Below are 11716 nucleotides of genomic sequence, written 5' to 3'. Positions count from 1 at the left end.
GTTCCAAAGAGCATTGGTCCTGTGTTTGCCGAGCTTCTCCTCAAGCCATTGTCGACTATCATTCATGTAGTCAGAAGATTGAGACAAATTTTGCTCAAGTGGATAATCATGAAGATGGAGATTTCTGACTTTTAAGAGGCATTCGCTCCCATGGAAGATTAGATGTTTTTAGACAGAGGCCTATATTGGCCGATTTCCCCTTAGTGGCTGAACCCCCCTCTTTAATTTTTGGCTTAAATTTTGAACAATGTTCTTTGTTTTGGATTATTCGTTTGCTGTTTGTTTTAAAGTTTTGGATAATTCCTTTATGTATATTATTTCTCGAATAATTAATTGAATGAATGGGATTCAAAATTGTCCTTATACTTGTGACCGATTCAATTAAGTTACTTTCTAGTTATGTCTTGTGGAGAAATTAGTTGTTTGGCAAATAATTCAACCATGCACACCATCTTGTGTGAACACCATTATTTTAGTAACTTCATACTTGAAAATTCACCTTTGACAACCATTTCAGGCTTATCCAACTTGATTAAGGGGTATGGCAATGGTCGTATAACGTTGTCCAGTGCTACTAATTTAACAATTAAAGAGGCCTTTTACTTACCTCGTTCTGGAAAAACATTGTTGCGCTTTAAAGAATATTCAAAAGAATAACTATCGTGTTGAAACCACCGAAGAATGTATTACTTCCAGGTTCCAGAGCACTTTCTTGCTTTGGATCTATACTTCAGGACATCCAAGAAGAGATATTGTGGGACCATGATTTTTTGGAGCCGAAATGGCGGATTAGAATACGAATATCTCATAAACAATTCTCTTAAATATTTTTTAGGGATTGAGGTATCGAGAAGCAGTACTGGAATTTTTTTGTCTAAGAGGAAATATATTATTGATTTATTGCACGAAATTGGCATGTCAGCTTGTTAACTAGTAACTACACCATAAGAGTAAGGATTGAAGCTTATTTTTGATCTATTATGCAATTAGCAACCTAATATTAAGCTATTAATTATTCATTTAAACTTGCAAGTCCCCAAATCAAACACATAGTATAAAAAGTAAGTACACAAATCAAACACATAGTATAGAAAGCAAGTACACGATCATTCCCACAAGGATTGCACTAATAGATATCTAGATTATGAATCCTAAAAACTTAGATTTTTATTCATAAAACTAACAAATATGTACAAAATAGATTTAACGGAATAGATTGAAGATGATTTGAAATTGAAAATAGAAAAATAGAAAAATAGAAAAAGATAAATAATTAAAAGCAAGCTAGTTTGGAATAAGAATTAGAACAATGAGAAAACTAGTTAGGGTTTCAGTATCCACCGCTAATCACCTTCCTAAAGTAACGAAACACACAATATTATAAGACACATTGAGATGCTCATGTTTGTCGATGCTCCATCTATGCAGCTTCGCTGGGAAAGTTGTTGAGTCCATGACCGGATTTCTAGGGTATTCGTATACCGATCAGCCTTACTCAGGTCCTAGAAAATCATGGTCTCACAAAAGGCACGAAATTCAAAACTACAAGTTCAATTTAGATGAACTTTTAGTTCAAAGAAAGGTACCTACAAGAAGACAAGATACAATATACAACTAGTATAGTGAATTTGGGTTGCCTTGGTGACTTAGCATAAGTATCTTCAAGACTACAAAAGGATATCAACGGTTCAAAGAATAATAAAATATTGATTCGTCATTTATTAAAAGTAGATTGCGGGTGAAAACAATATTTTTTTTAATTTCTGGAATGCGGTTCACTAAATTAATTTAGGGAGTTTTAACGAGAGTATTGTTCACTTTTAAAGAAAATGATATTTTTACTCTAAAAAGTCACTCCTGGTACTATTCACTTACAACACATTTTTGTTTTTTTGATTAAAACTCAAAGTTTTCAAGCCATTTTCATTAGTTTTCCTATTAATTTAATAGGGTAGGCTCAAAAAGGGGTTTCTTGTAGAAGCAAGAAAATATAGTGGTTTAGACCATATCAGGGCTGGATGGCTGATGGCCAAACAAGTAGAAGGCCCAGAAGCTGGGTGCGGGTTGAAGCAAAAAGAAACCCAATATGGGGCTTGGATCGAGATAGGTAGCAGCCCAGCAGTATCTGGTGCAAGAAGCAACAACAGGAGCCCAACAACAGCCGGGGGGGAAGAAAAAGGAAGCCCAGATATTAGGCTTTTGAGTCAACATGTAGCAGGCCCAAAGGATTGGGCTGCAGACTAGGACCTCAAAACAACGTCGTATTGGGATGACTTCAGGGGTGGAGTGGCTCGGCTCAGCGCGGCCCAACGACTAGGATTTATAAAGAAAACCTATTTTGCTTCTAATTTCTTTGGGTAAAGTACAAAAAACTACCTCAACTATGAGTAGAACGACACTTTCATACCTTATATTTTAATATTGACAATGTCATACCTCATCTTACGACTTTGTAACAATGTCATACATTCCGTCAGTTTGTCTGTCATCTATTCCGTTAAGTAGTGACATGGCTTAAAAAAATTAATAAAAAATTAAAAAATTAATTAAATATCAAAAACTAAAATTATAAAATCATTTAACAATTTTTTTGGGTAAAGTACAAAAAAATACCTAAACTATGGGTCGAACGACGCTTTCATACCTCATCTTTTAAAATTGACAATGTCATACCTCATCTTACAAATTTGTAACAACGTCATACCTTCCGTCAGTTTGTCTGTCATCTATTCCGTTAAGTAGTGACGTGGCCTAAAAAAATTAATAAAATAGTAAAAAATTAATTAAATATTAAAAACTAAAATTATAAAATCATAGAACAATTTTTTTTTTACATGGAGAGCCACCCCTTATCCCCCTCACCTTTCTTCCCTCTTCCTGTTTTCCCCTACCCCAAACCCAGATCCTATCCCCACTTCGCTCACCCTCGCCGTGCCTAGAACCACTATCCATCCCCTCTCTCTCCCCTTTCTCCCTTTCACGTTGCAACAACAGCCTCGTCGGCTCTGCCATTGTCTGTAAGCTCCAAGCCCTAAACTTCACAAACCTCGTCCTCTGCACCCACGCCGAGAGCTTTTCGTCTCCGAGAACCTGACCGATTCGGTCGTCGACATGTGCCTCGACAAGCTCGCCCTCTGCACCCATAGCTCCGCCAGTAAGTCTGCGTCTTCCGACGAGGAGTACCTCTAGCTATCCCAAGCCTTCAGTGATTTCTCCGCCTGCATCAACGACATATCGGGAGAATTAAAACGGCTTGCAAGCTTGCCGTCGCCGGAAAACGTGTTAACCTCTAAATTATCTGAGGCTGCGCCAGAATTGGAACCATGCCAGGGGTTTTTGCAGAGGGAGAACTTCTCAACCGAGATCATCGAGAGCATTTCGTCGGAAGATCTTCAACCGACGATCAAGATCTGCGTCGACGGCCTCCAATCGCCGTCACTTGTCGTGAAGCAATCTGCAATGGCCAAGCTCAGGCTTTTAGCGAAGAATCGGGTTGATAATCACGCCTTGATCTGCGAGTCCAGCACCTTTCTTGCTTTAATTCCTCTATTGCGATGCAGCAATCCATGGACGCATGAGCACATCGTCACGGCGCACACCCAATTTGCAAAATTCCAATTGGGATTTGAACAGGGGAGAAAGAAAAGGATGGATGCACAAGGCAGAGGTGTCAAAGGGGTAACAACAGAGCACACCCAATTTGCGAAATTCCAATTGGGATTTGATTTGTTTGAGTGAATTAAAAATTGGGGACTGAAATGGGGAAGAAGGGTGAGGGTGATGAGTTTGGGGGGTGGGTTAGGGGAAGACGGGAGCAGGTGGGGATGGGATCTCGGTTTGGGGTGGGGGAAAACGGGAGAAGGGAAGAAAGGTGAGGGGGATAATGGGTGGGTCCTCATGTAAAAAAATTGTTAAATGATTTTATAATTTTAGTTTTTAATATTTAATTAATTTTTTAATATTTTATTAATTTTTTTAAGCCACGTCACTACTTAACGGAATAGATGACAAACAAATTGACGGAAGGTATGGCATTGTCACAAATTCGTAAGATGAGGTATGACATTGTCAATTTTAAAAGATACGGTATGAAATTGTCGTTCGACCCATATTTGAGGTAGTTTTTTGTACTTTACTCTAGTTTTTAATATTTTATTAATTTTTTTAAGCCACGTCACTACTTAACGGAATAGATGACAGACAAACTAACGGAGGTATGACATTGTTATAAATTCGTAAGATGAGGTATGACATTGTCAATTTTAAAAGATGAGGTATGGAAGTGTTGTTCTACCCATAATTGAGGTAGTTTTTTGTACTTTACCCAATTTGTTTCTTTGTACTCACGTTAAGTCACCTTACTAATATCGAATAACATGATAAAACATAATATTGAATAGCAAAAGCAACTTAATAAAATATTCTGTAGGCATGAACAATATGTACAATAGAGCAGTATAGGCAATACATAAAGCAAAAATAATTTTGGGTTTCATGTATCATGATGAAAACCTTTAAATGAAAACATTTAAACGTGGTAGAAGATGCTTCTCCAAAATCTTTCAGTTTTTTAGCACAGCAACGGGAGTGTGCTTGTTAAGGCTTACGTTACTGAGGGAAAAAAGATGGAGATGATCGGCAGCAAAGAGTGGAGAGAATTTGAGAATTATGTAGTGTGATTTCTCACCTATTTGTACATTTATTTATAGTGATAACGAAGAAAGAATCTTGCTATCCAAGTGATACAAGTACAATGAGGAAACATCTAAAAGCTCTCCTAAAAATGCTACACTTAATCTATTACGATTTACACAATCACATTCATAATAAAATTAATACTTTAACATTTTTAACATATTAATAGTTATTTTTAGAATTAATATTTTAAAATATTAAGGAAAAAAAAAACAAAGGTGATCAAGATTGCAAACTGTGTAAAACACAATAACCAAATTGGTTAAATTAAAAATACATTGAACAAAGTAACTTTAGACCATAGCCACAATGATCAAAAAGATTTTTAACCAAAAATTTTACACTTTCCACAAAAATAATATAAAAATGTATAAAAGAGCGAATTTACATGATGCTTTCTAACAGGAAATAATAATAATAATAATAATTGGCGGGAGATTCAAACAAAAATAACAAATTTTTGCGGCGCCAGCGCTCAAACAAAAGTCTCAACACAAAAACACAGCCAATAAAATGGCCTGGAATCAGATCAAGTACTCGATGCTGAACCTTCGAAGCTCTGATTTCTCTACCCGTGAAGAATCCATGGATTCCCAGGTACCGATTCTTCGTTTCCATGCTTGATGGTCCACCTTATTTTCCACACTACAATTATAATCTCAGCAACTTTTCACTTCCAATGTGTTTTTTTCTTTGTGGGTTCACAGATTCTGAGCTCTCCACGCTCGCTCTCCATCGCTTCCGGTTTGTATTCATCTTTTGCAAATCTCTGAAACTGAAAGATTTTTTTTTTGTTTTTGTTCATTTTTTTTTTTCATTTCAATTTTTTTGTCCAGAGCCTTCAGATCTGAAAAACTGGTTCCCCAGCTACCAATATGAATCACCTGCACTGAAGTCCAATTCTTTTCTCTATGATACCGTTGTCCCCGAAACTGAGATGGAAGAAAACTCAGGTGGGTTCGAGAGAAATGGAACAAAAAATGAAGCTTTTATTCCTAAGAACGAAACCCCAAATGGGGTTGTGAAATGTGGCAGCTTTTCTGGATATGAGCACGAAAGCCATTTGTTAAGTAAGGTACGCTTGCTTCTTGTCCCTTTTTGTTTAATGGGTTCTATTTCAAAGTGGAACACGATCAAAACTTTCAGTAGATATTTGTGGTTCTGAATTGGAATTCAAGATTGTAATGTGACACAATTTTCCGGTTGTAGATCCCAAGTTCTTTGGAATCAACTTCGTTCGTTTCAGGTTTGTATCACTTACCAAATTTCTTCCTTTTCTTCCGCCACATTAATTAAATTGTTTGGCTGCTAAGAAAATCCGAATAAGCAATGTATTCTTTGAAGCATATCGTATGGTTCCATTTGATTAATAAAAATGAAATGTGGCTTAATTTTGTTAACAAAAAATAGCAACGAAGTAATTGAACTGTTCTGTTTTTTGATCTGTTAGAGCCCACCGACATCAGAAACTGGTACTCAAGCTATGCATATGAATCGCTATCGTTGGATACAATTGATGGTGTTGGAAATTCCATTTGCGAAGTGAGTAAACACGAGGAGGATGGCTTTTTGGTTGAAAACAACGGAGGAAAAGAAAAGGTTTCGGAGGATTTTAGTATAAACAGAAGTGATTCTGAAGAGGTTAGTGGGAGAGCTCCTAAGGAGGAAAGGCAGCCTGTAAGAGAGGTACTATTTCTGTATCTGTTCGTTTCCCTAGTATATTTTCGCTTTTCGTTCTTCCAGTTGTGTTCAGCAAGCTAATAAGTAAATCCCTATCCTCAACAAATATAAGATCAATCATCAATTATAGAAAACAAGGATGTATACTCCTTTTCAGGATGACATCCGAACGAGCACCGACTATCTGAATCCACTAAAACAAAGAAGTAGGAGAGCATTACAACAAAGAAACATATAGTTTTTTCGCGGACACAAATAGTCTTGTATCTTTTCCACCCCTTCTTCATAGAGAACCAAATGTACCCAAATACTCAAGCTTTTTGTAAGCGTCCACTATAATATCCTATGTACAATAAATAGGACTAGAGTTACAAAACTAACTCCATGAAACCTCTACATTAAAGGCATAAGAAAACCTTACAATCCCTACCTGGGAGAGAAATTAGTTTTTAACCTCGAATATGTTTCGAGATACATCAACCTTTATATCACATGTGCATTATGAATCCTTTACTCCATGTTCACTTTTAGCCACACCACAAAGAAAGTATTTTTGGTTTGTCTTGCGCAAACTTACCCTTTAGATGCAAACTCTTCTCTCAGAACATGCTTTGTATGGCCACAACCATTATATCAAAAATCTTTATGGATATCAAACCCGATGCATCATCCTTCAGTGGATGCACAACAGTCAGTTCCTCACTGCACAGAAACCTCGAACATCATCAAAGACCTCACACAGGGATCCGCCTAACCAAGTTGACCACTGAAAGTCTTCTCCTCTAAATTTAAATGGAGATCAATGAATTTCCCTAGCATCACTCGTCTTGTTCCGATTTCACCTGCCTTGGGGTTTGCACAAACTACATATTTTCAACTATTATTGTATTATGGCTGAAAATTTCTTCACACTTAATTATCTGACACAATTTTCTTCTTCTAGACTCCAGGTTCTTTAGAGCCGCCTTCGCAACTGTCAGGTTTTTGTCTCACTTATTTCCCGAAGTTAATATTTTTCCCCTTTGTTGAATTGTTTCGTTACTGATAAAATGTATGTAAGCATGGAATATTTGATGCGTATTCTCTGCTTGCATTATTCTCTTAGGCAAATGTAATATGTGGTAATTTATGTTAACAAGAAAACAAGAAAATGAAGTTATTAATCCGTTTTTTCTTCCTGTTATTTTAGAGCCTACTGACATCAGAAACTGGTTCTCAAGCTATGTGTACGAGTCTCCGTCCTATGATACAAGTACAACTGATGGTTTTCGAGATCCTGTTTGGAAAGAAAACAAAAGTGGGAAGGATGGGTTTCTGGTTGATAATAGCCACAGAGAAAATGAAGAGGGCTTGGAGGGTTATAATGAAAAGGGAACTTATGGCGAAGCGGTTTCTGATTTACAGTCGGAAGGGCTTGCAAAATGCATCACCTCTTGGAGAGATAATAAGCAGAAAACACAGCCTGTAAGTGAGGTTCTCTTACTATCTCTCATTTTCCAGTTCTCGCATTTTAAACCTTTCCTGTTTTTGTTTTCTTTAGTTATAATAGTTGTTATTCGTACATGATTGAGTTAGATGAATTGTTTAAGCCATTGATTGCCCTAACGTCTGTAAATTACAGGGTCGCCCTAGCTATGGAGTAAGCGAAAACCTACTTAGTCAGAATGATTTGTGTCTCAAGCATATGCCTAAATCATGGAGAACCAAAGTCATAGCCCAAGCACAAGATGTCGAAATGTCAATCTTGAAAAAGGAAGGTTGTCAACGCAAGCTATCGCCTAAGACTTTCAAGGGAACCAAAATTAAGCCATCGGACAACGAAAAAGGTCCATGCAGGAACTATGAGAAGTCTTCACAAGGCATGACTCCTAGCAAGGCCTTCACTTCACAGGAGAACTCAGAAGCAGAATTCCACACAGAAGTTGATTGTATATTAACTGGAAGTGATTCGGATTTAATTCCAAGCAATGGAGTGTCAGAACGAAAACCAACTCATGGAAGCAGAGACAGAAAAGATGATGGAAATGAAATATCGGAAAATGGTTTTATAACAACTAGGAAAGGCAAACTTACAAGAAACAATCAGGAAAAGATTGTGGAACGACCGCAAGAGATTAGTAAAATGACAGCTCCAATAGTCGTGAAAAGAAAAGCCTTGGCAGATGCAACAAATATTCATCATTCTCCTGCGGCGGGGATTACAGGGAAATGGAAGTGTCCTCAGAAAAGTAAGCCAAATCGAGGACCCGCTTTGAAGCAGCTTCGACTTGAGAAATGGGTTCGTAAGTTGTGAAAGCTTAGCAATTGGGTGTTTCGACATTGAGTAGATTCCGGTGGAATGTAGATGATTCTGATGCCATGATTGATTAGGCTAATTGCTCATAAGTAGCTATCATTTGAAAGAGGATCATAACTAGTTATCGAATCGATGATTTACCAGATAAGAATGTAATGGATAGGAGAAGGAAATAACCTTGGCTACTTGCTTTATCTGATTAATCATTGATTCGATAACATTTCAAGCAAACCAAAGCCAACCAAAGCCTTATGTTTGGACTTTCTTCCGGTCATATTGTACCAGATCATTGAAATGCCTCCAAAACTTCTAATCATGAGATATGAGGTTCTGTATATTGACAATTTGAAATCAACAAAGAGATTGAGAAACTCCAAATCTTCTTCTACTTTCGCTTTTCCCTTTTCATCTGTACCTCCTATCTCTTAATTGTGAATGGTGAAAAAATAACAATGGATGTCAGGGTTGGGTTCGGTTTCAGTCGGTTCGGTTTTTTGTCAAAATAAAAACCGAACTTAAACTTTGGTTTTGTTTGGTTTGATTCAATTTTTTTTCGATTTTTTTCGGTTCGGTTTCGGTTTTTATTTTTTATTTTTTATTTTTATCTTATAAAAACTTGATCTTTTTTTTAATATGGAATTTAGAAAAGAGGTTTGCATTAGTAGACTAATAAAAAGAAAATGGGGAAAGTGGAAAGGTACTTGTACATATACAAGATCATATAAATCAATCGTATTCTATCAACAACCTCAATTGCAAAGAAAAACAATTACTGTATCCATTCAAAAAGCAAACAAATAGAAACGCTCTTTCAAGTTTCAAAGCCTTCCAAAACTTTATTCTGTAACCAATGAAATATCTTCCCTAATTGAATTAAGTATGCTTCTTGAAAAAGTCCTAGGCTTAGTTTCAAACTTGTCAACAAAGTTTCACACAAAAAACATCATGGGCATACATTCATAAAGTGTAAAGGGATTCGGTTTGGTTCGGTTTTCGAACCCCCAAAACTGAAAATGAATCAATAAGGTTCGGTTTGGTTCGATTTTTTCTTTTTCGGTTCGGTTTTTTTGTTTGTTTTCGATTTGGTGTTTGGTCTTATTTTTTTCGATTTTCAGTTTTTTGAACCCACCCTAGATGATATTATGCTAATAGATGAACGATTAGCATGCAAGGATCTAGTTTGCATGCATTTGACATGCTTTAAGCATCAGTAAATTTGAATTTAGGGAAATTAACAATTTCCCAAAGGTTATATATTTTTTTCCTTTTTGTGTGTTCTATTTTTAATTTTTCATTATTTGTTCTTGGGTTGTTTTATTCACACTCCACGTTTTGTTGACTACACATCATATACTTAGTACACTCCATATTTACTTTTTAGACTAAAATTTATCTTAATACACCACACATACTTTCCAATACTATCCTCACACCCCACACTTTCTACATATACCACACACTCTCCATTTAAAATCCAAATCAAATCATGTGGTCGTCTCAATTAGGGATTTTAGATTTTACATGTGTGTGTGTGTGTGTGTGTGTGTGTGTATAACCATCTATACTGACCTTATTTGGTAGTTGTTAGAGTTTTGTTCTACAATGGATGATAGGAGTGACTTTGAGAGCTTGAAGAAAAAAATATGAAAACAATTTGGGGTGTGTTCAGAAATAATTTTATTTTTTAAATTCAAATGTGGCCTAACTTGTGACGACCTGTCCTTAATTTTATGTTTTTATAAATTTTAAAAGCATGATTTTACGAAAATGCCCTTAGAGGCAAGGGTATTAACTTTCATTGACCAACGTATAATGAGACGTATGAAATATTCTTTTGGCGTATTCCTGAAGTACTCGACGGTACAAACGCAAAGGCACAATCGGAATCGAAATCGGAGTTTTGGTTAAAATTTTACAAAACATCGAATACCGAAGAGAAATTAATAAATTTCATAATTGATAGATATTTGTTTTTGTGACTTGTTTTAGGGAGCCATGTGTGTGGCTGGGGTGGAAACAAGATTAGAGGAAGGAGAAGGAATTGACCAATAGGATAAGAAAGAAAGGAGGGAAAGGAGGGAACAGAGAAGGAAGGAGAAGAAATCGGGTCACCTCTTTGACTCATACACCTGCACTAACCCGTTACACCCAGAATGAATTTTGGCCACCTCCACCATTTTTCAAGCCAACTACACCTACCCATCACCTGCAACCTCTTCCATAACCTCTCCTTTATCATTTCTGCCCAAGATCGAAAGGTTTTAGGTCCCGATTTCGTGAGAACCGCACCGGTGGGTGCGAAGGGACTTTGACGGTGATCCACCATTTCTGAAGCATTTCTCTTCAATTACCACCACCAAAACACTTCTCAGGAGGTCAAGAACAATGTCCAATCAGTGGTTGGAGCGTCAGAGTTGATTTGAGAACGAATCAAGAACACCCAAATTCTAGGGTTCCGGCGAGTTCATGGCGATTTGAGGCTTTTTCGGACCAAATTGGACTTGGCCATAGGTATAAAACTTGCTCTATTTATTGAGATCTTCATTCCTGTGAAGTTTGAAAATTTTTAGAATTAGTTGAATTTTCCGGCGAGTTGGGGCGGCCGGTTGCCGTGTGTGGTGGCGCGTGGGCCAAGACCCCCAACTGACCTTCCTAGGCTAAATTTGATACCCCAATTCCATATGTGAAGTCTGACTAATGAAATTTCATCGTTTGAACATAGTTTTGATAGAGACCGCCACTTGACCCTTATATGAATCGACGATCTGACCGTTAGATCATCACCAAACCTTAATACATTATAGTACGTAATATTTAAGGAAGTTAAGAACTAACGGATCAGGAATCTGATGTACAGATCTTCCCGAATTGGATTTGTTAGTTCATAAAATAAAACATCGATCGCCACTTAATTTTAGCAATTGGCGGAGATCCGACCGTCGGATCATTCCGAAACTTTAGGATGTTGTTCTAGAAGTATAATGTAGATCTCTGGAAATTACGGATTGGAAATCCGAGGAGCATATCTTCCGGATCGAGTTATGT

General features: G+C 36.9%; 1 protein-coding gene across 4 annotated transcripts; it reads left to right on the top strand.

The window, feature by feature from the left end:
* The first annotated feature begins 5095 nt into the window (after positions 1-5095).
* LOC137709948 (ATP-dependent caseinolytic protease/crotonase family protein) lies at positions 5096-9061 on the top strand. Of its 4 annotated transcripts, none has more exons than XM_068448924.2 (8): positions 5096-5292; positions 5403-5439; positions 5532-5770; positions 5905-5941; positions 6146-6381; positions 7319-7355; positions 7565-7839; positions 7997-9061. In XM_068448924.2, exons 1-8 carry the CDS (start codon positions 5209-5211, stop codon positions 8666-8668), a joined length of 1617 nt encoding a protein of 538 aa, XP_068305025.2. In that variant the 5' UTR covers positions 5096-5208; the 3' UTR covers positions 8669-9061. The 4 variants fall into 4 exon arrangements, with proteins under 4 accessions (XP_068305025.2, XP_088552036.1, XP_088552038.1 ...); XM_088695910.1 differs by having other exon boundaries at positions 5169-5292; positions 7565-7848; XM_088695912.1 differs by lacking the exon at positions 5403-5439 and having other exon boundaries at positions 5204-5292.
* Positions 9062-11716: the final 2655 nt, after the last annotated feature.

The sequence above is a fragment of the Pyrus communis genome, chromosome 6, assembly GCF_041283825.1.
Source record: "Pyrus communis isolate YQ-2024b chromosome 6, ASM4128382v1, whole genome shotgun sequence".
In the NCBI taxonomy this organism is placed as follows: Eukaryota; Viridiplantae; Streptophyta; class Magnoliopsida; order Rosales; family Rosaceae; genus Pyrus; species Pyrus communis.
This window is presented reverse-complemented; position numbering and strand designations above follow the sequence as displayed.